The 27,693-nt window shown below is 37.1% G+C and overlaps 1 protein-coding gene across 3 annotated transcripts in view; it reads right to left on the bottom strand.

Moving 5' to 3' along the window:
* COL12A1 (collagen type XII alpha 1 chain) overlaps positions 1 to 27,693 on the bottom strand; it is a 116,774-nt gene that overhangs the window by 42,749 nt on the left and 46,332 nt on the right. For all 3 annotated transcript variants that reach the window (XM_077903348.1, XM_077903349.1, XM_077903350.1), the window contains 21 exons: positions 27,259 to 27,408; positions 27,058 to 27,177; positions 26,794 to 26,958; positions 25,934 to 26,080; positions 24,234 to 24,373; positions 23,565 to 23,694; positions 17,129 to 17,271; positions 16,548 to 16,677; positions 14,440 to 14,576; positions 13,186 to 13,315; positions 10,500 to 10,639; positions 10,024 to 10,156; positions 9,892 to 9,918; positions 9,003 to 9,145; positions 6,633 to 6,762; positions 6,064 to 6,203; positions 5,511 to 5,640; positions 4,121 to 4,263; positions 2,922 to 3,051; positions 2,118 to 2,260; positions 273 to 402 (listed from right to left, as the gene is read on the bottom strand). In XM_077903348.1, the coding sequence (XP_077759474.1) occupies positions 273 to 402; positions 2,118 to 2,260; positions 2,922 to 3,051; positions 4,121 to 4,263; positions 5,511 to 5,640; positions 6,064 to 6,203; positions 6,633 to 6,762; positions 9,003 to 9,145; positions 9,892 to 9,918; positions 10,024 to 10,156; positions 10,500 to 10,639; positions 13,186 to 13,315; positions 14,440 to 14,576; positions 16,548 to 16,677; positions 17,129 to 17,271; positions 23,565 to 23,694; positions 24,234 to 24,373; positions 25,934 to 26,080; positions 26,794 to 26,958; positions 27,058 to 27,177; positions 27,259 to 27,408 (2,781 nt within the window). The remainder of the gene's footprint in view (positions 1 to 272; positions 403 to 2,117; positions 2,261 to 2,921; positions 3,052 to 4,120; positions 4,264 to 5,510; positions 5,641 to 6,063; positions 6,204 to 6,632; positions 6,763 to 9,002; positions 9,146 to 9,891; positions 9,919 to 10,023; positions 10,157 to 10,499; positions 10,640 to 13,185; positions 13,316 to 14,439; positions 14,577 to 16,547; positions 16,678 to 17,128; positions 17,272 to 23,564; positions 23,695 to 24,233; positions 24,374 to 25,933; positions 26,081 to 26,793; positions 26,959 to 27,057; positions 27,178 to 27,258; positions 27,409 to 27,693) is intronic.

The raw sequence follows: 27,693 nt of genomic DNA, 5'->3' as shown, positions 1-27,693 counted from the left end.
ACAAAACTGAACCATTATTCAGAGAATATGCAATGGTTTTCCAAAGGAGAAACAAAAATCATCTCAAGCAAAGCAAAATATGCAGATTTTTGTCCCCTTTCTCTCCTTTCAGTGGATGTTTGGAAAGTTAAAATACAAATTCTTTTTCCATATCATTTCGCCAAAATTCAAAATTCAATGTTTAATGTAAATGTTAATGCAGTATTGATATAGTATTTGGGATGCGTTGGTAAACGCAAAACTTAAAGATTATAAAAGGGAAAGATATTTACCGGTTCTTCCATTCCCTATAAGATGGCCTCCATCTCCATCTTCATAAACAGCAATAACAGTAATCTTATATGGAGTATCAGGTTGCAGGGGCTGCAGCATCACATTATTCCTTCTGCCTGGGACCGTGGTCTGTAGGGAAATTACAAATTACCGATCAGCTAGAGAGCTTCCAGATCAAAAGACAACATTGTTTTATATATTTTTATAAACAGACAACATTGTTTTATATATTTCTATAAACAGCAATGTTTTCTTAATGTTTTGTTTCTGGTGCACAATGCTCATGTCAAGGTCTACACTGCCTCTGTGTAGCACGGGAGAATGGTTTGAGAGTCAGAGAGATCTGAGCTTGAATCCTGGTCAGCCATCTACCACCTTTGTGACTTAGTGTCTCTGGAGGAAACTGTGAGGATGACAGCTAAGAACATGCCTGACACCTCGGTGCACATTACTGATTACTGCAGCATGCAGCCCTATGTTTTTCTCCATCTCCCATTTATGTGTTACATTTTCATGCATCCCTGCAAAAAAATGTGCACCATGCAAGCCACTGTGGGCCAGGCATGGTGATAGCTGCTGGGAATGCACTGGTGAGCAAACATGGACTCCGAGCCTACTCTCAGGAATAACAGCCTGGCTAATGCTACTAGGTCGAAAAGATGAAAAACAGGAAATGGGAAATACAGTCAACTACCTCCATGAAGAGGAAGTAAACCAGATAAATCTCTCAATCTCTCTTCCAACCCTATGCTTTACTTCTACAAACGATGTACCTCACTTGTGCCAGTGATTTCCAGCATAAAGTCCCCTGACTACAAATGGTGAACCGGGGGAAGAAATTATATTTTTAATGTTTTCAGAAAATGGGAGGATATTGAGTACTCATTCGTGGAAAGGCTGAATAAACTCTAAGCATGAGCTTCTTTGCTTTGGCAAACTAAATGTGGTAATATTGCTTATCTCATTTTGATGAGAAACTCTAAATGACAATTACATGTGTTTCTGATGAACAGGAAATAGGAGTTTGAATTAGAGTTTAACATATCAAGTTCAAATAGATTAAATATAACATGAGGATAACAAAGGGGGAATGATCCAAGAGGGTTTGTGACAAAATGGTTGTAAACCACAGACCTAACTGCTTTACCATCAACATTTTGTGTAACATTCTACTGACCTATCACTTCAATTAATCACTATACTTTTTAAAGAGTGGTGAGTTTTTCCATCCATAACAAATGGATATGCCTGGTGAGGGCTATTAGGAAGCTACAAGAAACCTAACTCTGATTCTGGAGAGATAGTGTGACACACAAAAAGTTTGAAGCTAATATGAGACTATGTATATTCCAATACCAAAGTGTAATGAAAAATGTTAAATTTAAAGAAAAGAAACATCAGTTAGCACTTGAATACTTAAGGGGTATCTTGTAGAGAAATTAGATTTAAAGAAAGGATAGGATTTGGATGGTCACATCTTTTGAACATTAGTTTAAGTGGCTCAGAATATTATCATGTCTCACTACGCTTAGTTCCTATGAATAGAATTAGGTGGCTTGAAATATGCATTTCATGCAATAAGACAATTTTTCAATCTGTCTTTAGAACGGAAACGACCCTAAAGACATTGATTCTCTGTAACGTGGGAGGCCACATCAGATACACCTGGATGGTCACAATATCCTGTCAGAGGATGTCATATAAAATGTGACTGTCACACAAGAATCAAGGACTCAACTGTAATCACAGTACACTCCCAAAGAAAAAAGCTAAAAAAGCTTAATTTCATCTTCCAACCAGGTAAGAGATTACAAAACGTCCAACTAGATGAGAACCGGACTCACATATTCATCAATTGGATCGCCAACAGTGGGAGAATAAATGATCCTGTATTGCTGAACTGGCCCATCGGCATGATCCCAGGCTACAGAGAGGCTGTTGGTTGTTTCCCCAAAGACTCTCATATTTCTTGGTCCACTTCGTGGCACTAAATACATCAAAACACAATAAAGTTAGTTGCCAGCCTGTGAGCATGGTGGACATGGGGGAAGCGGGAAGGGCATAAAAGAATTTTACTTGGGTCAGAATAAGGAAGTTACTTGTGGGAGTTTCACATTCGCTAGGATGTTTACTCCCTTATGGTAAAATAAACACTTCCTATGGTTTTAATGTGAAACCATAAATAGTAGAAAGTGCTACACTTTTGGAGCTACAATTACGTGCTAAATTTTCAGTGACATGGAGCTAGGTTTGAACCTAAATATACAGTCTGGGAGAGAAAGGGATTATTTTAAAGTACAATAACCACCTCCGGTTTAATGAAACCTAGAGGCCGAGCCCTCACATTTCTAAAGTGCCCAGTTGGTACAGGGCAGAAGAAGAGAAAAACCCCTCCTTACGTCTCAGGTGAGAAAATGGCTGAATGAAGATCATTCGGCAGAGACGGCAGTCATGGGCCTTTCGCCTGGAATCCAACCGTGGGGATGCCCAGGCAAAAACCCCACGCCCGGACCTACCCTCGCCTGTGCAGAGGTGGAGAAAGCTCTCACCACCTCACTCACCACCCATCTCCCACTTCTCCCTGGCTCAGAGAAGCCCTGCCAAAGGAGTTACAAGGGAATGGGGTGGAGAAAGGATTTCTGCCTCACGCGTTCGGCCCTGGCCAGGGCTGGGATTCCCCTCTCCATCCGAGTAGAGAGCTACGATGTTCACAGAGTAGGGTGTGTCGGGAATCAGCCGCTCCAGGTGCACTGTGCGCGTGTTTCCTGGCACCACAATCTGGAGGGGAAGAAATGCCAGATTCTGCTTGACAACAACTCAAATGCTTATCAAGTCTTTTATTAGTCAACATAGTGACATTTATAATAAAAAGCTGAGCCCGGGCACGTCAGAAGCCAACTACTCTGCTTCCTCATGAGATCTGACAAAGTCATACTGTTAGATGCAATTTATCCTCAGAAATTCTCCCTCCAAAAAAAAGTTAGTTCATACTCACTAAGCTGATCAACATACTAAGCTATCCTTAGTAGCTTCACTTATCTCTCATTTATGTTTACTGTAAGAATTCTCAAATACAACATCCAGGGTTCATGATAGTTAGACACACATAAGAGAAGGGATCCCCCATATATGCTAGTAGGGAAGAGATATTGTGTTAAAATAGAGAACCACTCCATAAATGAGGAAGGGTAACATTGTCTGAGTAAATCCTACCACACACAGGGATACACAAATCATTTGTTTATCTTTGTTCACCACCATTGTCCATTTTTACAAAGACATAAATCAGCCTATCAATTTACTTTCCCTTAGATGTTCTGATTCTGATACTATTCTTATTCAAATGAGCAATTTCTGATTCTTACATTATCAATCTACCTATAAAATTGGATGATACTATGAATTGAAAATAAATTGGACTATTTGTAAGAGCCAGTGAAGGCAAACGTTATAGTTTCATAACGAAGACATTTCTATGTTACAACAAAGCTCATATCAACAAGGTTTATCAATAATTTGCATTTACTACTAGGGTTTCTTAACTCAAATAGCTAATTTAGATTTTCCCAAAACTCACTTTTGCTAACTAACCCTATAGGTAGTATATCTGCCTTAAATCATCAGGAGCAACCATTTAAACATTATTCATTGTCATGTTTGCAGGTGGCATTATCACAGGTCAGAAACGAGACACAAACACAAGACGGTGTTCATCAGGAAAGGAAGTTTCCATGAGACTCAGGGCCACACTGACAACTGACTTATTCTGGCCCAGCAGCCATGGCAAGAGATGCAGGGGAATCTATACAATTCTTTCGCTGAACTCTAAGAGGACAAAATTGCTTACAGATTCCGAAGGTCTTGTGCCAGCCACAGGAGAATACACGATCCGATACTGCTGCACAGGCCCAGGCGCAGGGTCCCAGCGGACATCTAGGCTATTTGGCGTCGGATTGTACACTTGGACATTCCTTGCCAGCCCTCTCACCACTGAGGAAAGAAAAGCCAATACATATTTTCTTAAATCTTTTTATATATGTCTAGCTTTCGTTATCACTTCCCTAGGACTTACATTCTGTAACAGGATAAAATACTGTCCTCCTTCATTTTTCTAATTATCTACACACAAAAACAGATTAAAACCCTCTAACTCCAAATTTAGTCTAAGTTAGCCAATTATGGCCTTTGTCTATATGGGAGCAAAGTTGTTGCCAATAAAAATAAGCTAGTAAAAGAAGTAGTACTGGGTTGGCCATAAAAAGGACAAGGGATAAGGGACAAGAAACTGGAAAAGAAGCTTTGGTTTTCCAACATAGATAATGGAGAGATAGAGAAAAGTAATTTTATAGTGTCTGCCTTCTAAGTGCAAACTGACAACAGTTATGAAGCCCATTTAATCCAGTCAGCTGGTTTCAATCATTCATTCTTTCATTCATTCCTTCTTCATTCAAGAAATAGCTACTGATGTGTTCTGTGATTAAAAGAAAAGGCAAAAGGAGGGAAAAATAGAAGACATATTCAGTTCTCAATTAACTGCCCCAAATGGGACTTAAAAAAATATACAAATTAAATCCACGTATTAACCCGAAAGTCTACTTGAGCCAATAACATCATCTTTCTAGAGCATTAATCTTTTACCAAAAGAAGCCACCCATACTTGCTTTCTTTTAGCCATCAGCAAGTATATCTTTAAAGCCAAAGAAATTATTTATTAGCATGCACAAAAGCCTGTAAGCAATACTACAAAGGATAGTAAAACCACTATAAACTGGTTTCTCTAGATGTTAACAGCAAATGAAAGCACACGGAATTTTGATGGTCAAAAGCACTTCATCAGCAAACCAGAGAAATGTGCAATCAAGTAATGTGATAAACAATTCACACTATGAAAGCCAATTACAAAGCACTGCTTCACACAAATTTATAAAGCACAAAGCAAAGCAAAATGAACTTTTGTCAGAGAAAGAGAATGACTGAAATAGCATACTGATGATCATATGCACATTCATAAATCCTGATGGTATCATTTCAGAAGAAGAATGCCATCATAAATTTGTTACGTCCTACACCAAAATGTTACCAGTTGGTGGTGTTTGGAAGATAAACCATGGGTAGTTGTTATATATTTAGTTTATCATTCTGAAATTCCCAAATTCTCTTAATGGGCCTATGTAGCCTTTATAATGAAAAGCAAAATTCATAAAGAAAAGCTATATTTTTCTTCCTTCTCAACTTACATGTCCTTCCAGTATCTGATGTGCGTCCTCCATCACCTTCAGTATAAACAGGAACTACTGTAACGGTGTACGGGGTATCTGGCTGCAGATTCCTAAGAATGGCATAATTGGTATTCCCAGGGATTGGTACCTAAAGATTTTAATAAGCATAAAACACTCGATTGGAACAAATTATAAAAGAAATCATACCTCAAACAATATAAAACTCAAAATATTAACTCAAGACCAAGTCCAGAAGCAAGTTCTGTAATATTGGGGTATAAAGATGTGCTCCATACACACTGTTAAAAGAGGTTATAAAGACTTCTCTAGACCCCTACACTCACACTAGGATCTCCCTTTACAACTTCCCGAAATGATTACTTCCCCCCAGCTCAATCCCCCACACACCCAGGCACTAAGGCAACAATATTTTACCCTTTATCAAGTTCTAGTAAATGAATACGAACTTCTTCAGCCCTAAAGCAAATCAGCTAGCATTTTTATCTCGACTTTTAAATCATTCAGCTATAGTTTAAGTAAACATGCATTTTTCACTACAGGACATAATTACCAGTTCCTCTGGACCACCTGCTGTTGGTGCATAGAAGAGCTTGTACTGACGAGGGTTTCCCTCTGCATGGTCCCAGCGAACATTCAAGGTGCTGGTAGAAGGGTCATACACTCTGAGGTTCCTCACAGTATTCAGAGGTTCTGCAATGCACAGAAGGCCACATGACAGTGTGATCATGACAATCCAGCACACTCAAAATGCAAGTTCCTTGATATTTCTCAGGCACCTCGAACATGGCAGGGACCCCATAATGGGCACCCTACAAATATTTGTTGAAGTAGTGAATAAATCAAAGAATGCCTATGGTAATCTGGTACACATATGTCCTCTCCACAAGGTATTTTGGCCACAGAGTTGGTTTTTTTTTTTCTTTTTTCATGCTGGAAAGTAAGAACTGTCTTTCTCCATAAACAGAGACAGATAACTCCAAGTAAAGATATGAAGAGCAATTAATATCATTTTTAGATGCATTAAAATTTGATTAGCACAACCATGTCACCCCATTGTTTCCAGGAACAGATGTGATTCTGTGGTAGCTACTAAAGAAGCTAAAGTAGCCTGGTACTTACTGGTCTTGCCTCTTCCTGTCATCCGACCTCCTTCACCATCAGGATACAGGGAGGACACAGTGATCGTGTAAGGGGTGTCGGGCTTCAGTTTCTGTAGGACAACACTGTTCTGCCTTCCCCCTATTGTGGTCTTGAGGAAAACAGGAATAAATGTTAGCCTTGTTCTCTGCATCTCACTGATCTGTTAGAGAAAGCTCTTTCTACAAGGGAGCTGAGACCCTGGCCAAAATCTGGAAACATATACCACAGTGAAGGTTCAAAATATATCTTATGGTATAATTTTAAATGCAAAATATGCACCTTAAATCATAAAAAGCATTCTAAGCCTTAAACCGGTGACCTCAAGAAGATACTTCAACTTGCTTGCCACCAGCACAGCAAAATTTCATCCAAAACACACTTCACAGATCTCTTCCCCAAAAAGGCATTCATCATAAATGAGCTATGAAGGAGCTCTGAGATAGCAAAGAATTGCCTAATATTACAAGCTCTACATCATTTGCTATTATTTTTGCTTTTTTACAGAGGTTTTTGTTTGCTTTAGAAATCACCTTAAAATGATTCAGCAAAAGATCTAAAACTTTGATGTTTCCCTCCCCCCCAAAACTGCCATCCTAACAACTTTAGCTGTGCAAACTATATGACTGGACCCTTTGCCAGACCACACTCAGGCTGGGGTTCCCAGCCATCTCTGTGATACCAGCCTTGTGGTATGAAGCTTTTCAATTTTCTCCAATTACATAGAGTTTGAATTTTTTTATTCATTGCTTATGGCCCTCTAGCTATCTTGTTGAAAGAAAAACTTGTATGATTTGTTAACAATCTACCGAATTCAAATACTTACGTGATACTAATTAAAATCGCATGAAAATGGCCCACTGCCCACAGAGTGCACATCTGGATGGCTGGATGAGTTAGTACAGTCCAGATGTTTCCAGCTTACCGCACATCAATTCTTTGAGTTCCAGAGAAAGCTTCAGTGAAACACTGTACTTATCCTCAATGTGAGCAAATTTAAATACAGTGGCTAATTTTACTTAATTGAATATTTGACATTATGAAAGAAGAGTATCAATATCCATATGGGCTATTTAATATTTAACAAATCTGAAGGCTTCCACTTAGCAGAACAAGTCCTATGAGTAAGCAAAGGGGTGTCCACCTACTTCTCCTGTCCAACTCTCCAAATAATTCTAGTATCAGTGATTCATTACTTTATTTCATGGACTAGCAGAAAAATGCAAACATCCCTAAAAATAACAGACCTCGAGGGATTTTCAGCTAATACTTTCCAGAGGGTGAGTTTGTGAGACTCTCAAATTATAACAAACCTCTACGAGACAAGTAAAGAGACTGCAGATGGCAGCTGGAGAGTCACTATCACCAAGAAGGGAAACAAGAAGGACAAGCTTCACCTGCTTTATGGCTTTACCTATATCTGGTCTGGCATAGACAAAAGAAGTTCTGTTTCTGACATGAAAATATCAGTTCCTCAAATGTCTTATTTCCTACAAAAGCCAGTTGACTACAGTTGGTTCTTAGTGTATTATTGATAATCTATTTAATTAGACAAAATTTCTACCCAAAAATACTACCTAAGACGAATTGTATGGAAACCTCAAAAGATGAACTCGAAAGTCAATCAGCTCTTGAGAAGGGAAAGTTTCCAAGTCAGCTAAACCCACTTACTATACAATCAGAAACCTAATAACCACTGCCAGCATCCACCTCTGCTAATATCATTAGACTAAAACCCATTTGCTGGAGCTCGGCAAGTCAGGTGACTAATTGATAATAATTCATCTCTCTCTTTCTGAGGGTATGTGAGGAAATATTATGGCCCAAAGAATGTCAACAAAATAGTGGACAGGCTATTTATAGTCATACCATCTTTCTCAGAAATCTCCATTTGGAGAAATATAAAAATGATAAAGAGTATGAAATAGGTGAACAGCCACCTAGATCTGGAAACTCCAGATATAAGAGATACCTTACAACATGCAAAAACTGGAAAATTATAATAACAGAAATTTGGCAAACTTTCAGTATTTGATTAAATTAGGGTGAGATGGATTAAAAAATCTAAAGACTAAAAAAACATCTAGAGATCTTCATAGATAATCCACCTTTAAGAGTTTTTAAGGGAAATGTGCATGCATGAGGCACATGCCTGAAGCTGTGGGGCTACCCTACTATGAGAAGCAACTTTCATCTCCCGTGAGTTTCCATAAGGAATGGAGTCAAATAACTCCATTCAGTGTGGTAAATTTTGCCTCACTCAAAATAGCATGACTAACTACACATTGGGGGTGAAAGGAATTTGAAGAAATAAGGTAGAATTTGTCCAGGTTTTTTTTTCAACAAAATTACCGTTTGCTCATTGCCTTCTCCTGTTGAAGGCTGGTAAGTGATTCTGTATTTCTGCACACGACCACTGGCGGGATCCCACTTAACAGTCAAGCTGTTAGAAGTTGCGTTGTACACCTGAAGGTTTCGTGGGCCACTTTTTGGAGCTGAAAAAGATTGTTGAGAAACAGGGTAAGGTCATAGAATGAGGCCTCCTCCCAAAATAAGTAAACAGAAAAAAAAAAAAAAGAAAAAAAAATCAGTAAACTTTTAGGTTTAGGACTAAATTTGACCTTATGATAAATGATGGTCATGGACTCTTAAATGACTCTTTAACAAATGGCAGTAAAGCAAGGTTTTTCAGGGAAGGTTTTTAAAAAAGGTCCCAATAGATGCCTTATAATTTAAAAGCAGAAAACCACTGAGTGAAGTAAGTCAATCGGAGAAGGACAAACAGTGTATGTTCTCATTCATTTGGGGAATATAAATAATAGTGAAAGGGAATATAAGGGAAGGGAGAAGAAATGTGTGGGAAATATCAGAAAGGGAGACAGAACATAAAGACTCCTAACTCTGGGAAATGAACTAGGGGTGTTGGGAGGGGAGGAGGGCGGGGGGTGGGGGTGAATGGGTGACGGGCACTGAGGGGGACACTTGACGGGATGAGCACTGGGTGTTATTCTGTATGTTAGTAAATTGAACACCACTAAAAAGTTAATTTATTAAAAAAAATAAAATAAAATAATAAACAGTTCATTTCCTGATTTTCCCCAAAAAAATAAATAAATAAAAGCAGAAAACCTGTTTGCAATGGATTTTGTGGTATTTTACATTCACTCATTTGTTCATTCATTCATTCACTCATTCATTCATTATTTGGTTATTCATACAATTCAGCAAATTTAACTCTTACCTTGTGTTGTTAAGGGTATCAAACGAGCTAAAATTAAAAAAAAAACAGAATTGGGGGAATATTACTAATATAGCTCTATTTTTTAAATTAACTTTAAAATTACAATGTCCTATTTGAAAGTGGAACACCTACGTGTGCGCTCACTGCCAGTCAGGTCATCGCTTTCTGACTCATCAGGATAAATGGCAGTAACAGAAACTTCATAGAGTGTGTTCGGGTTCAGGTTTTCAAACACCAAAGTATTTTCATCTCCATTTAAGATGGTCTGAGTGAAAGAGAAAAAAGAAAAAAATCCACACAAAATTAAGTCACTATGTATACCACACTCTCAATAGCAGTTTATTGATATTATTTAGCCTGATGTTCTTCTAGCTTTGATGCATGCCAGGAGGTCAGATGTCACTATAGGAAAGGATGCTTTTCAGGCAACAGAGGTAATACATATTTCAAACAAAATTCCTTATAATGAAATAAGATGTTTAAAAAAAGAAATAAAGGAAGGAGGGAAGGAGGAAGGGAAGGAGGAAGGGAGGGAAAGAAGGAAGGGAGGGAGAGAGGGAGGAAGGGAAGGAAGGGAGGGAGGGAGGGAGGGAGGGAATTAATACTACCTCCATCTTATCTGAGCTTCCAAATGGTGCCCAAGTTATTCTGTAGAGGGACACATCTGAAGCTCCATGATCCCAAGTCCCTCGGAAACTCTCTGGTGTTACTTCAGTTATCTTCAGGTTTGTTGGGGCTGGCACAGTGCCTATCATTAGATAAAGCAGGACTAAGTTTCTGAATGTAATCTACAAACAATACAATAAAACCACCCTGTTTTATTTTCATGGACATGAGGAATCAGGCTGAAAACATTGTTTAGAACCAAGTATTTTACCAATTCAGTTCACTTGGAAGATAAGTATAAGAGAAAGCTCCAAAAACTACAAACACCGTATGGATATAATGAGTTACTATTTGCATTTCATGAAAATGGTGATTTTTTTTAAAAAGTACCTCTTAGCAAGACTCTTCTAACCCAGTGGTTCTTAATCACTCTGTGTCTTGAACTTTTTTTTTCAATGTCATATTTGAAAGCTGAACATCTACATGTGAAAACCATGGACTTGTTCACACAGCAATACACATAAGCACAAACTTTGGTATTAATTATTAGAGAGTGCATGGGTCATCATGGTCTATGAAATATGATCTAAGTAATCCATGCGTGAGGTTTTCCTATAGAACATTAATGTTAAACACAAGTGAAGCAGGCTGCACTGTGTCCAGAGATAGGAATAACCCTAGAGTGCTGATGACTGCTGAAACCCAATTAAAAGCCCCTCCATTGGCCAGACACTCTAGTTAATTTGCAGCACAAGGAATCTGGAATGTCTGCCACCCCCTGCCCCCTGGTTCTGAGCTTTCATTGTCAATTATTTCTCTACCCACTACTGACCAAAGCCAACTACACAAAATCCAGAGCCATCAAAAATGTATTTCTAGTAATTACAATGAAAAGGCCCATTGAGATAAAATGAGTACCAACCACTAAGGATGCAATTTGGCTATACCTGAAAGTTATTAGGAAACCTTGAGGATTAAAAACACATATTGAAAGTATTGATTTAGTATACTAAATTAGCTGCTTTCACTAGTCTTTTTTCCTGACTTTTTTTCTCTACTACACCTGTTATGCTTGTGCAAAACTGTATCAATTTTCACGTCCAACACTACCCTTACCAGTAAGAACTGATGCCAAGAAGGGAAGAGGGATCACGTGGTAAGAAAGTACCAGATGTAGATTCTGTCCTATGTTAAGGAGCAGGCTGTCACATTTGGCAAGAGGCCCTGATCATGTATAAACAGCTAGGTATGAAAGGAGAAGCTTTTGAGCCTCTAGTGAGGGAGTTACAGGACAGGAAGTAAAAATTCCAGATTTGTATTGATCCCACCAATAGCTTATTAGATGAGGTGGGGCAAGTCATTTAAATTCTCTAGATCTGTGCTGTCTATTCTCAGAGTCACTAGCCATATACAGCCACTGAGTACTTGAAATGTGGTTCGTCCAAATTGAGATATGCCATAAGTATAAAGTTAACACACATTGGATTTCAAATAAATATTATGGAAAAAATCATGTGAAATATCCTAATAATTATTCTACTGATATATGTTGAAATGATAATATTTTTGACATAATGGATTGAATATAATACATTATTAAAATTAGTTTCACCTCCTTTTACTTTTTCAAATGTGGCTACTAGAAAATTTTGAATTATGTAAGTAGCTCCCATTATATTTCTTCGGAACACTGTTGGCTCCAGACCTCAACTTCTTAACAACTATTTGATTAGGAAATTATGTGCTGAGCACTGTGCCAGGCACTGGAGATGCAAAGCTGTACAAAGTAAGTGTGTCTCTGCCTTCATCTGGGGTGGGGAGAGCAAAGGGAATGCAGAATAGACAGGAAAAAAACAAGAGGTAATCATAATTGAGTTAAATACTATGCAAGTACCACAAGAAGGAAAGAAACAGACATCTTTGTAAGCAGCAACAAGATAGAATGGATGAGGAGGAGCCTAGGTAGGGGGTTGTGCTCCCCTGCCTTTCCACCGTGTAAGCTTCCCCTTCATCTGAAATCTGACAGTGTACAATCTGAGTTTCACTCACCTCACCTTCCCTACACAATCCCATGTATTGTCAATTAAATTAATTTTTATTATTTCTACAGTGAAATCATGAACTAGTAAGAGCAAAGATACTTTTTTTGTTACCTCTGATAGCACTTTACATATAGTAAGATCTAAAAAATATTTGATAAGCAATACAACTTTCCCAGAGAAAATGTCCAACATACATCAGGAATATACTTCCTCCTCATCCTCCCACACACACTCACATGCATGTGCACACCCACACACACACAAAACATACACATACACACACCAGTTAAGTATCTGGAAGATGAATTAATGACAGTGGCTGAAAGAATAATAGTAGGATAAGAATTATCATAAAAGGAATAGACATGTTCAATCACTATATTGTATACCTGAAACTAATGTAACACCATATGTTAACTATACTGGAATCAGAATAAAAAACTTAATTGAAAAATAAAAAAATAAGTAAATAAAAAGAATGGATATGAAGGTAGAAGAGGGAAGAAAATAAGTGAAAAGCAATCTGTGAGTTCAAACATTAAATACTCAAAAAAATAGCACCAAGAAACAAAATGACCAAATAAGTTCAGCTATACAGTCATGTAATGTCATTTCTCAATTATCAGGAAGCATGATCACAACTTACGGGTAGTTTCTTGAGCAGTCACTGGGGGAGACTCCCCCTCATCATATATGGCAGAAACGTCTACTGTGTACAGGGTTTGTGAGAAGAGGTCTCTGAGAGGGGTGCTGGTCCGCGACCTGTCTACCTCCACCTGTAATAGAGCAGTGGAACAATTTTTACAAAGGGTCTGGTTTTAATATCACTGTTGTTTACTGTACCTCTTAGCACAAGAGTGTAAGAATTGTGTTAGAAAAAAATAACAATGTTTTCCAATATGCAGAAGAATCCGGGAACTAGAGATAATTTAAATGCTTCCAAAGTGGAAAATGTATTACTAAAGCTGTATCTGAGCACTGAGGTTCAGTAATTAATGGTTGCCTACAGATTCAAACCACCTAATCATTTTTCACCAAGTCTCTCTGTTTCCCTTTGTATTACTGCCTTATTTCTCTCAGAAATGTTCTCCTGTGCATTATCTCATCTGCTGTGTGCAAGAACCCTGTGAGACCTGCTGGTCACTGTGCCTCTTCTGAAATTGAAACCCAGGATGAAACGAATGTGTGCATATGTATAAATTAGCTTTAGTATAATCCAAACAACCAGCAGAGTCAAGAACTAGGGTCTTGCCAAAACTATTTCTATCTGCCAAAACTGTCTCTGAGATTTTGACATTAATGAGCCCCTAAGCACACATAAGTTTTAAACCTATTCTGTAGTATGAAAGCCCTCAATTTGCTCCCATTTTGAATTAGGTTGTCATGGAAACAGATCTCTGCCTGAACATCATCTCAAAAACACTTGCAACCAATGGCACACTCCTCTAAGAATCTGTTTACCCTTTCTCTCAGTCCTACTCCATTGTCCTACCTTCCTATTATCTGACAAACTCCCCTCTTCTTTCCTGGACCCCTGACTAGCTTTTATTTTTAGACACATTATCATATTTTTTTTAGTAATTCATAGACTGCCAAGCACCATAAAAGACATCTGGACAAGAAGAAAGTACCATCTACATTCTCTAACTCTTTGTCCATGACTTTGGGACGATGACTTTGAGATTCATATCACAGAAGAAAAAATTTCTAAACTAAATACAACACAATCCATTATATTATCAATATTCAAAAATTGCTCTACTAATATAACAAGTCTTCAACCCCATGTTAATACAGTGACAAGTATGCAAAACAGGCTTTTCTCTGTACTTGTTTGGGTACTTTTGTTAAACTTACTAGAAAACAAATATTCCCAACTCCATTCTAACCTTCAACCTACCTCTTTGACATCCTCTTCTGGTGTTTTGTAGCGAACGATGTATTTACGCACTTTTCCAGGTGCAGGTTCCCATAAAACGTTCATGGTACTGTGAGTCACATCTCTGAGTCTCAGATCTCGAGGTTTGGGTAAAGGCACTGGAGATGCATGAGAAATGAGGTCCAGATGTGGCTCTCAACCACAAAGCTCTCAAGCATTCACATAAGCTTTCAAGGTGTTTTGAAGAAAATTTAACAGTGTGCAGCAAAATAACCTTAAACAAATATCCTGATGATCAAAGTACTGTGATTGTACCAGATAGCACTCAATTCCTCTTAAGAAGGATTTTTTCAAATATGATAAGTTGACATTTTTATTACAATTCTAATTTCTCTTTTATACATAAACTTCTTTCTACTCTATTTTCATAAGCTCTTACTCAGCTACAGTAAATCATAATTCACCACCAATGTATAGCTCACGTTTTTTTCTCAGATATTTAAATCAGTTAAGACAGAAAATAAATCGAGGGCAGCCCAGGTGGCTCAGCAGTTTAGCACCACCATCAGGCTCCCTGCATGAAGCCTGCTTCTCCCTCTGCCTGTGTCTCTGCTCCCCCCCCCTGTTTCTCATGAATAAATAAATAAAATCTTTAAAAAAAAAAGAAAGAAAATAAAATCGAAAGAGTTATGCTCTCTTAAGAATAAAAAACGGGGACACCTGGGTGGCTCAGTGGTTGAGCATCTGCCTTCAGTTTAGGGCGTGATCTCAGGGTCCTGGGATCAAGTCTCACATCAGGCTCCCTGGTGCGGGTGGGGGGGCTGCTTCTCCCTCTGCCTATGTCTCTGATTCTCTCATTGTCTCTCATGAATAAGGAAATAAAATTTTTTTAAAGAATAGAAAATTATAGAAAAATAAATGGTTATGAGAGTGAAGAATGAAGATGGGCCAAAATTAAGCACCCAATAAGCTTATAAGAAAATCCACAGAGGCCTAAACGGTTACAAGAAAATCCAAATGAGGGGTGCCTGGGTGGCTCAGTGTGATTGAGCATCTGCCTGTGGCTCAGTCTGTGATCTCGGGGTCCTGGGATCAAGTCCTGCATTGCCCTCACCGCAGGGAGCCTGCTTCTCCCTCTGCCTATATCTCTGCCTCTCTCTCTTTATCTCTCATGAATAAATAAATAAAATCTTTTTTTAAAAAAGGTGATTATTTGTTGTCAATGAATTTATACTGTCCCACTATTCAGGGGCTCCTTCTCTCTTCTGCCTTACCATGTTTTTCAGTCCCTCTTCTCCCTTAAAAATTCCCTCCATCCTCTTAATTTCCTTAGAAATGTGGGCTAACCTCAAATTTAAGCCAATTCATCTATTGCATCATGACCTCAACAAGCCTGAAACAAAAGTTTCAGCCAGAAAAGGCAAAGGCCCTGAGTGTAATCCTTGTCACTTTTCAAGAAAAAGCTCCTAAATGCTAGTAAAACAAACCAAAAACACAGGACTGATCAACAAGCAGGAGAAGTGCAAATCACAAAGGAGTCCACAGGTTCTATGCTGCCTGATATCACCTGGTGGTACATTCCCAATACCGAGCATAGGGCCTGAAGCATAACAGATGATCAATATGTTTTTGGATTGAGTAAACTGATTAACTCACTTAATTGAGACAGACTTTTCTATATGTGCCATTAAGTTCTTACTTCAGTAAGAACTTGGAACATCTTAATATTAAATCTAGTGTCTTCCTCCAAAATTGCACTCACCAACACTCCCTTCTCACCAGCTCTGTACCCTACTTAGTGGATCTACAACATCAGCTTTAAGATGCACCATTATTTTATGTTCTATGCCCTGCTTGACACTTGGCCAAAAGTACATGTAAGACCCCATTGATGGTAAGAAACATTTCAATATCAGCTATATTAAACATGAAAAAAGTACATCCTAGAATCAGTTTAAAATGCTGCTATAAGTCTAGAATTAATTTTAATTCTCAAATTTGACTGCCATAGGAATAACCCTATAACCTATGCATAAATTATCAAATTATTGATAGCATCATTGAGTGAAAGAAAATTGAACATTATGTTTAGAGCAATAAGGAAAGAAGGAACACTGGCAATATCTTACATGTAACTTCCCGAGCCGTGACAGGTTCACTGGTGAGGTCATGCAAAGCAGCCTGGACTGTGACTGCATATTCCGTGTTGGGGGAAAGATCAGTCAGCTGCACGTCATTCACTGTCGGCCCCACACGCATCTGCACATGGACACACCAAAATGAAATAAGACATTCAAATCAAATGTTCTCACTTACTGGGGATAGACAATTACCCCTATTTGTAACTGCTAGGTTATAATACAACTTTTCTTTTTTGTCTCTCCAAAATGAATTTCCTTCTTCATGTTAATATTTTTTAAAATGTGTCATGGGCCTTGAGTCTAATTTTCTATTTTTCTGTTTCACATATAAACTTATAAATGAATTCATAAGTAACTTCAGTTTAATGCGGACTCTTAAAAAGTCTCAGGAAGATGGGGCATTTGGGTGGCTTAAGTCCCACATCAGGCTCCCCACAGGGAGCCTGCTTCTCTCTCTGTCTATGTCTCTGCCTCTCTCTCTCTGTCTCTCATGAATAAATAAATAAAATCTTAAAAAAAAAAAAACGGTCTCAGGATGACCTAATGATAAAGAAACAAATGTCTCCCACCTCTTTGGGCTTTGTTGGTTCTGTGCCATTGATGGGTTCATAGGACAAGGTATAGCCAGTAGCTCCTCCCACCGGCTGCCACTGCACATGCATGGTGGTAGGGCTAATATCATAAATATTCATGCTGACCACAGGGACCGGTACTGTTGGAATGTAAAGGCAGATATCAGTCTAATTCTTGTCATTCTACTCATTTCTTAATTGTTGTTTCCTACTTAATAACTGATATTTATATATGCCAAATAGAGAATGGGTAAGAAGTCAGTGAGAGTCAATGGAATCTTTCTTCTCTCCTGCAAAATACAATCTCATTGTTCATTGCCATCTCATACTCAGGACTGCAAGTTACAACTATTTCATAGAGGAAGAAAGTTTAAATTTCAACTGGCATTCCAATGAATCTATATGGAAGCCAAAATTCCTGAGATTTCAATCTCTTTTTCTGGAACATCTTTAAGTTGACTCTTTTCAGTCTTCAATCATAGATTTCATACAGAAGTAACCAGCACAGTATTTTAATTAAAAAACAAAATTAAGTTCCAGTTCCCTGGAACTCAGGGGATTCGTGAGCTTTTTGAAGACAGGCTCATGAGGCACAGTAAAAGATTTACAGTCTCTCTTCATTTAATTCCCATATAGCTTTATCCAAAGATTGAGTTTAAAGTTTTAAGGAATTATCAGATTAATCCTGCCTATTATGAAATACATTATTTCCTACTTCTTGTGGTGTAATATGAAGAGCAGTAAGAGAAAGGATGGAGGATGGCTTCAAGATCGCAGCATAAGACTGAAATCATCTCCTCCCATGAATACAATAAGTTTATAGCCACATATAAAATAACATCCTCTGAAGAGGACCTAAGAACTAGATGAGTCGTGCCTCCATAACAAAGATGAAAGAGCTATATCAAGCAGGTAGGAGAGGCAGAAACTCAGCCTTGCCCAGGACCCCACCCCAAGCATGGCAACCCACAACTGGGAAATTTTCAGCAGAAATTTTACAGGCCAGAAGGGAGGATTGTGCATATTCAAAGTGCTGAAAGGAAAAATTTTCTAACCAAGAATTCTCTATCCAGAAAGATTATCATTCAGGATTAAAGGAGAGATTAAAATTTTTCCAGATAAGCAAAAGCTAACGTAGTTAGCTAAACTGACCTTACAAGAAATGTTAAAGGGATTTCTCTACACCGAAAAGAAAAGACAATAATTAATAAGACAAAAATATATGAAAGTAATAATCTCACTGGAAAGGAACAGATAGTAAAAGCAGTAGATCAATCACTGATGATGCAAGTATGAAGGTCAAAAGACAAAAATAGTAAAATTAACTAAAAGAATAATAATTAGCTAAAGGACACACACATAAAAAGACATAAAATATGTCAACAAAAATATAAAACATGGGGATAAAAATGTAAAGGCTTGGAATGTGTTCCAATGTAAGTTGCTATCAACTTAGAAGAGACTGTTATATACATAGGATGCTACATGTGAACCTCACAGTAACTGCAAAGAAAAGCTTATACTAAATATATTTTTTAAAACAATAAGAAAGAATCTAAGCATAACACTAAATAAAACCAACAAACCACAAGGGAAGAGAGAAAGAGGGGAGGAAAGGACAGAGAAGAATTTCAAAACAGCCAGAAAACAACAAAATGGAAATAAGTACATACCTATTGATAATTGCTTCAAATATACATGAACTAAATGTACCAATCAAAAGCCACAGTGTGGCTAAATAGATTTTAAAAAGAAGAACTGTCCATGTGTTACCTAACAAAAGACTCACTTCAGAAGTAAGTACCCATACAGACTGTGAAAGGATGGGAAAATTTATTCTATGCACATGGAAATGAAAAGAAACCTGGCCTAACTATACTCATATCTGAAAAAATACACTTTAAGACAAACACTATACTAAACGACAAAAAAGAGCACCACATAACAATAATGGGATCAATCCAGCCAGAAGATACATTTATAAATAAGTGTTTACTTATAAACACCCAACAAAAGAGCACTAAAATATATAAAACAAATATTTGAAAACCTAAAAATAAATTGAAAACAAAATAAAAATAGTAGGGCACCTTAACACCTCACTTACAGCAATGAGTAGATCATGAGACAGAATATCATTAAGGAAATATTGGCCTCCATTGACACATTAGATCACATGGACATAATGGATATATACGTAATAGATATATACAGAACATTCCATCCAAAAGCCACAGAATGTACATTCTTCTCAAGTGCACATGGATCATTCTCCAAGATAGATTACATGTTGGGCCACAAAATAAGTCTCAATAAATTCAAGAAGATTTAAATCATATCAAGCATCTTCTCTGACAACAATAGCAAGAAATTAGAAATCAATTAAAATAACAAAACTGGAAAAATACAAAAACATGAAAATCAAACAACATACAACTAAACAACCATGGAGCCATTGAAGAAATCAAAGGAGAAGTCAGGAAATACCTAGAGAAAACTGAAAGAAATATAGCATGCCAAAAATCTATGAGATGCAGCAAAAGCAGTTCTCAGATGGAAGTTCATAGCAATATAGGCCTACCTCAAGACTAGCAAGGTCTCAAATAAACAATCTAACCTGAAGAAACTAGAAAAAGAAAAACAAATGAAGCCCAAAGTTAGTAGAAGGAAGGAAATAATAAACATCAGTGGCAGATATGTTAGAGACTAAAATGAAAATAGAAAAGATAAATGAAATGAAGAGCTCATTCTTCCAAAAGATAAACAAAATTAATTAAATCTTTAGCTAAAAAAAAGACCCAATAAATAAAACCAGAAATGAAAGAAAAGTTACAACTGACACCACAGAAATACAAAGGATAAGACACTACTACCATAATATACCAACCATAATATACCAACAACCATAATATATACCAACAAACTAGACAACATATACCAACAAACTAGACAACCTAAAAGAAAAGGGTAAATTCTTAGAAATATACGATATTTCAAGACGAATCAGGAAGAAATAGAAAACCTGAATAGACTGATTACTAGCAAGAAGATTGAATCAGTAATCAAAAATCTCCCAATAAACAGAAGTTTAGGACCAAACAGCTTCATTGGTGAACTCTTCCAAACAGCCAATAAGATTTAATACCTATCCTTCTCAAACTATTCCAAAAATTAAAGAGGAGGGAATGCTTCCAAATACATTTTAGAAGGCCAACACTACCCTGATACTAAAACCAAATAAGGATGACACAAAAAGAAAATTATGGGTCAATATCCTTGACAAACATAGATGTAAAAATCCTCAACAAAATATCAGCAAACCAAATTCAACAACACATTAAAAACATCATACATTATGATCAAGTGGGATTTATTCCAGAGATGCAAGAATGGCTCAAATTCACAAATCAATGTGATACATAATAATATTAACAAAATGAAGGATAAAAATCACCTATCATCTCAATAGATGCAGAAAAAACACTCAATAAAATTCAACGTCCATTTAGATAAAACTCTTAACAAAATGACTATAGAGGAAATGTACCTCATATAAAGAGGCCATATATGACAAACCCAGATAACATCACTTTCAGTAGGAAAAAGCTATAAGTTCAAAACAAGACAAGGATGCCCACTTTCACCACATATATTCAACATAGTATTGAAAGTCCTAAACATGGCAACTAGGCAAGAAAGAAAAGGTATTCAAATCAGAAAGGAAGAAGTAAAAACTGTCACTATTTGCAAATGATGATACTATATATAGAAAACAGAAAACCCTAAAGACTCCACAAAAAAACTGCTAGACCTAATAAATGAATTCAGCAAAATCACAGGATATAAAATCAATATACAGAGACTTATGGTGTTTCCAAATGCTAATAACAAACTATCAAAAAGACAAATTAAGAAAACAATTTCATTTATGATTGCATCAAAAAGTATAAAATATCTAGAAATTAATTTAACCAAGGAGGTGAAAGATCTGTATTCTGAAAACAATACAACGCTGATAAAAGAAATAGAAGATATTTAAGATACACAAATACATGGAAAGATACACTGTGCTCATAGATCGGAAAAATTAATATTGTTAAAATATCCATAGTATCCACAGAAATCTACAGATTCAATACAATTCTTGTCAAAATTACAATGGCATATTTCACAAAATTAAAACAAATAATGCAAAAATGTGTATGAAACCACAAAAGATCCTAAATAGCCAAAATAATCACAGGGAAAGAACAAAGTTGAAGGTATTACATAACCTGATTTCAAAGTATACTACAAAGATATGTTAATCAAAACAGTATGGCACCAGCACAAGAACACACACACATATCAATGGAACAGAATTGAGAGTCCAGAAATAAACCCACACATATAAGGACAATTAATTTATGACAGAGAAGCCAAGAACATGCAATGGAATAAAAACAGTCTCTTCAATTAGTGGTATTGGGAAACTGGTTGGCCACAGACAAAAGAATGAAACTGGGCCACTATCTTACACCACACACAAAAATTAATTCAAAATGGGTTAAAGACATAAATGTAAGACCCAAAACTGCAAAACTCCTAACATCAAAACATAAACGGTAAGCTCCATGATATCAGTCTTGGTGATGTTTTTGTGGCTCAGACTCCAAAAGCAAGGAAAACAAGAGTAAAAACAGATAAAAGAGACCACATCAAACTACAGAACTTCTACACAGCAAGGGAAACCATGATCAAAACAAAAAGGAAAAAAAAAAAAAAAAAGGCAACCTACTGAATGGGAGAAGATATTTGCAAATCATAACTCCAATAAGGAGTTAATATAGAAAATGTATAAAGAACTGATACAATTTAACAGCAACAAGAACAACAAAACAACTCAGTTAAAAAATGGGCAGAAGATGTAAATAAACATTTTGCCAAAGAATACATACAGATGGCTAACAGGTATATGCAAAGGTTCAACATCACTAATTACTAGGGAAATGCAAATCAAAACTACAATTAGATATCACCTCATACATGTTAGAATGATTCTTATCAAAAACAAACTTTAATAAGTGCTGGCAAGGATGTGGAGAAAAGAGAACTGTCACACACTATTGGTAAGGTTGCAAATTGGTGCAGCCACTATAGAAAATGGAGATTCTGCAAAAAAAGATTAAGAATAGCACTATCATATGACTCAGCTATTCTACTACTGGTTATTTATTCAAACACAAAACCACTAATTCAAACATATATGCACCTCTATGTTCATTTCAGCATTATTACAATAGCCAAGATATGGAAATGACCTGCATGTGCATTAATGGATAAATGGATAAAGAAAGGGTGAAATATACACACACGCAATATGAATATAATGAAATATATGTAAAATGGAATACTTCTCAGCCATAAAAAAGAATGAAATCTTGCTGTTTGTGATGGGCCTTCGGGGTATCATGCTAAGTGAAATAAGCCAAGAGAAAGACAAAAAAGCATCTGATTTCACTTATATGTGGAGTCTAAAAACAAACAAACAAAAACCAAACAAACGACCAAACGAAACCAAACTCATAGATACAGAGACCAAATCGGTGGTTACCAGAGAGGATCAGGGTTGGAGGGTGGGTGAAAGGGGTAGAGGATCAAGTGTAGAATGATGGATGGTAATAGACTTGGGGGGGTGATTACTTTGTAGTGTATACTGATGTTGACTTACAATGTTCTAAACCTAAAACGTATATAGTAAAGAGAGAGAGAAGAAATAAAGACTTATGGAACTGAAGAGTAAATATAGTCAACTCTTGCCTTGGAGAGATCAAGCCCACTCCTTTGTCTTATTAATGGCCTCCCTGCCCCTGGAGTCCAGCCAAGAAGATGGGAGAAGGAAAGCATATTTTCGTATGGCCTCAGGAACTTTACCAGGCCTCAGAAACTCTACCAAGAATAGGAGCAAGGAACTTCTCTGCCAAAAGCTCTACTCAAAGTCAAAGCCATTAGAGCTCCTCTAGTAAAGGTCAAGAGGCAAAGGCCAGAAGAAAGGGGTAATCTCATTGACAGCAGGAAGATCTGGTCACCTGCAAAACTGAAATAAGTCACCTCTGCACAGCTGCTCTTCCTAATCTGAGTCCCATTCCCTACATAATATCTTTCTTAAGAAGTGAATAATTCTTATGAAAGGTAAATTATCCCTCTAAGTTATCTATGCCCATGACTACCCATTCCTCCAGTGGCATCTCCTGATGGTAAGAACAGCCAGTAAGAGCAGTCGAGTATTTATTGAGCACCTTTTTCAAAAACACATTCAGTAAATATTTGTTGAATGGTTACTTCATAAAGGAATGATTTGGAAGGCTGCCAAAAATCCCACACAGAATGCCACCTGATTATCTTTAAAAAAAACACAACAGGGAGGAGGTTTTTTTTTTTTAATCTGACTTACAGGTTTTTTCTGTGCCCTTCAGAGGTTCACTATATTCATCTTCCACCACAGAATACACATTAACAACATACTCAGTTTCAGGCTTCAGATCTTTCAGTACTGTACTACTTTCCAGTCGGCTCACATAAAACTAGGGGAAAAAAATTTTTTTAATAATTTATGTTGTAATCGCTTCCCTCTTTTCAACTATAATTACAAAGTAGTAAACTGCCATGAGGTTAGAAATTACATTTCAATGAAGCCATTGTCTTTTGATTTCGGAAATTACCAGATTAATATGAGATATTAGATAATTCATATAATTTGTTCTCCCAGCTGTTGTTTCCTTATTTGTAAAATGAGTGGGTAAAACTAGATCATCTTTAATGTTTCCTTCCAACTCCATGACTCTAGTGTAAGTTCACAAATAAATCAAACAGCTTTTAATTAAAAATCATACTGATGGTCTGCAATTCATAGAAACCATAAGAATTTACACAAAGCTCCTTTCCTTTAATTAAGCTCAAATGGAAGTACTTGCCCAGCAAGGACTAGAAAGCACCACTGCTGACTTAGTTCTGCCCCACTCTCCATCCTTTTTGCTTCATACCCAGCATTTTTCTGAGCCTTAATGCATAGGACTCAATCTCACTATCAAGAAGAAGTGGGTTGGAGGTATTGCCTACTCACTTCTTGACGTTTCCCTCCAGAAACTGGGTAGTATTCCACCTTATACCTATCCACACTGTCAGAAGGAGGTGTCCAGCTCACTCTGAGAGAACGATGGGTTCGTTCAGAAATAACTAAGTTGGAAGGTGCTTCCAAGTCACCTGCACACAGAAATAAAATACATACACTTTTTTCATTATGACAGCAAGGTGATGAAATCTGAAATTAGAATGAAATAGTATTACTTCTCATATTTCAAACTTGTACACACATCCTGATATACTGATATACAGCTTTTCAGTCCAGAGTCTCATTGCTAGTAAGACCTCCCTGAATAGGTTGGGAAAGGATTCTTCTGTCCCAGAAAAGTCAAGCCTGGGCTCATTGTCTTTCATTAAAACTTGATCTCACTCTTCCTTGTGGCATCACCAGTTTACCAGTCTCCTACCTCAAAAACCTCTGAGTCATTCTTGAATACTTCCTTCTTTCTCTAACCTTATACATATAATTAACGAAGAAGGATTTGGGTCCTGACAATTCCATTGTTTCTATTACTGTTGGTACCACCCAAGTTCATCATTCTCGTTATCATTTGATTATTTATATTCATATCTTATCTTCTTCTCTATAGGTTATGCTCTGTGAGGACAGAATTGGTTTCTTATTTATGTTTAGTTCCCCTACTTCAGTAGTAAGTAGGACCTACTTCAGTAGTAAGAGAAGCTAACCACATTCCTCAAGAAAAAAGAAAAACAACCAAGTCTTTTAAACTTTAGGGATACCCTACTGCCTGTGAGTGTGCTCTCTGTGGGTAGATGAAATAACCAATGAACAACAGAATGACTACAGAATGGTATCTAGAATTAACATCAATGAAAATAGAAATATTAAGCTCACTATGACCATTAGAAAGATGTCTCCAATAATAATTTAAAGATAATTAATCCAATGACTTCACTGGCATGGCAATCATTCTCATAGAAACTCTTTCAACTGTCTTTGTAAAGCTGGGGAAAGCATTTCCATTCTTAGTACTCTAACCTTTATTATAGTTGGGTCATAACCAAGCCTACAAAATTATCAAGCAATTTTACTGTCTGGGAAATTAGAATGAATACAACTATTACATAGTTGATAAAAAAAATTAAGGAAAATAGATAAAAGATGTTTTCATCCCCACTCAAAGTCCTCTCCAACTAAATAAAACTACAACTCTCTCAGCAAATCCAGAGCCAGAAGCCTACAAATTCTGGCTTCCTGGCTGATCTATTTCTCCAGGGAAAAGGTCAGTCTGTTGTTCAAAATCCAAAAAGAAAATCTGTAAATGTTTGGAGAGAAAAAATTCAAGAATAAAAAGTCAAATAAATGTATCCTCAATACCCAAAGTATATGAACCATTTCTACCACATTATTTATCTTCAAATAAGCTACAGGTCATTTCTAGTTTGCTGCCATCAGAAACAAATTAGAGAAAAAATCAGGAACTAAACTAATGATTCTCAACTAAAGGCATTATTTTCCCCAGCAAACATTTGGCAACTTTAAAGATATTTTTAGTTGTCACAACTCAGGGGATGCTACTGGCATCCAGTGGGCAGAGCCAAGGGATGCTGCTAAACACCTCCCAATACACAAAAGGGTCCCTTTCCTCCATCCCAAAAACAATTATCTGCCCCAAATATCAAGGGCGCTAAGGGTGAGAAACCCTGGGCTAATCTTACCTGGACCTTTGACACTATTACATAAGTTAATAGTGAGGTCATCTACAATCTTAGAGAGTGACTCAAAATCTGCCACGTTGTATGCATGGGTATCATCAGGATCTGTTGCAATCATCTTTAATTCATCCTCATCAGCATTTTTAATACCTTGAGGAAAAAGGATATATTCAAATTAAAAGCATTGGTATTTTCAATGTTAAGTAGAACATATATGTGATTTTCTGCAATAATAAAATGATAATAGTTACAAAATAGAAACAAATAAAAAATATAAACTAGAAACTATTCTGAATTAGCTTCTTCTAAATGCTTCTAACACCAATTTCCCACCAAAAACAGTGTCTCTTGAATGTTTTTTCTGGAAAGTAAAATAATGGCTATCAAAAATAAACATGGCACTGTGGAAAACCAAACAGGAATTTTCCTGAATCCTATTAATAGTACATTTGTCCTCTTAATCATTACTTTCTGCCAAGAAGCCATGTAGATCTATCTCATTACAAGGGGAAAAGAAGAAAATGAGTTAACTTCTTGGCATATCATTTTGATAAGTTATGTGATTGGGAAAATATGTTTGTTTTCTTGTGCTTCAAAAATATTTTTAACTACAAAAATATCCTCTGTTTTTGTTTTTGTTTTTAAGATTTTATTTATTTATTCAAGAGACAGAGAGAGAGAGGCAGAGACATAGGCAGAAGGAGAAGCAGGCTCCCTGCGGGGTGACTGATGCAGGACTCGATCTCAGGACCCCACAATCATGACCTGAGCCAAAGGTAGACACTCAACCACTGAACCACCCAGGTGACCCTATCCTTCACTTTTGTAACCCTAGAGGCACTGCTAGCCCTTTGAGCGCTTACCAATAGCAAACAGCTCCACGCCTTCATCCTTGAGTTTCTTTGAAGGTGCCTCAACGTCATCTTGTGATTTTCCATCAGTGATGAGAACACCAATTTTTCGAGCTCGAGGCCTCATGCCAGCTTGGGTTCTGAAGTTTTGTTGCCGAATGAAATTCAAAGCCATGCCTAGTGGGATTTTTAAAAGAGAATCAGTCACATCATTACTCAGTCACAAGTCGTGAGTAAAAGCAAGAGCTAAAAGCACACAACTCCATCTTTACTCACCTGTGAGAGTATTGCCTCCTTTGTATGGCAAGTTTGCCACAGCTTGCAACAAGCTCTTCTTGTCTCTGTGAGCATTTAGCTGCCACTCTGTTCTGGGGTCCCCACTATACTGAGCAAGGGCTAAAAGAACACCATCAGCATTAGCATCTATAAAAGAGCATGATGAAGATGTCTAAAGGTCTTCAAGATTGCCAGACCTACCAATCTGTACTCTTTTGGGACCAATCTCAAAGACTTCCACAATGCGAGAGATGAAACTCCTCACGGTCCTAAAGTTCGCCCGGCCAATGCTCCATGATCCATCCACCAGCAACACAATATCTGCTTCTGCTCTGGTGAGACACTCCATCCCTGACATGGCAATCATGAGACAGTACAGGGTAAGGAGCAAATTCTTATCAGGGTTACTTCCTAGCCATGCGTCTGCCATCCCTGGATGCTCAATATTGCCTAGCTGCTTCATTTCTGTAGTTTAGCTTTGTGATTTGGAGGTCAACTCTGAACATATGTCTGTATGATTTATTAACTTCAAATGACATTCATAAGAATCACCAATTCCTCCAATGATTCTTTCAATGACAAATCTTTCCTTCATCTTTGACTATGTTTCCTGGCCACGGTCATAGACCCTGGAGA

The sequence above is a fragment of the Canis aureus genome, chromosome 7, assembly GCF_053574225.1.
Source record: "Canis aureus isolate CA01 chromosome 7, VMU_Caureus_v.1.0, whole genome shotgun sequence".
NCBI classification, from domain to species: domain Eukaryota; kingdom Metazoa; phylum Chordata; class Mammalia; order Carnivora; family Canidae; genus Canis; species Canis aureus.
Note: the sequence above shows the minus strand (reverse complement) of the source record. Positions and strands in the feature narration are given on the sequence as shown.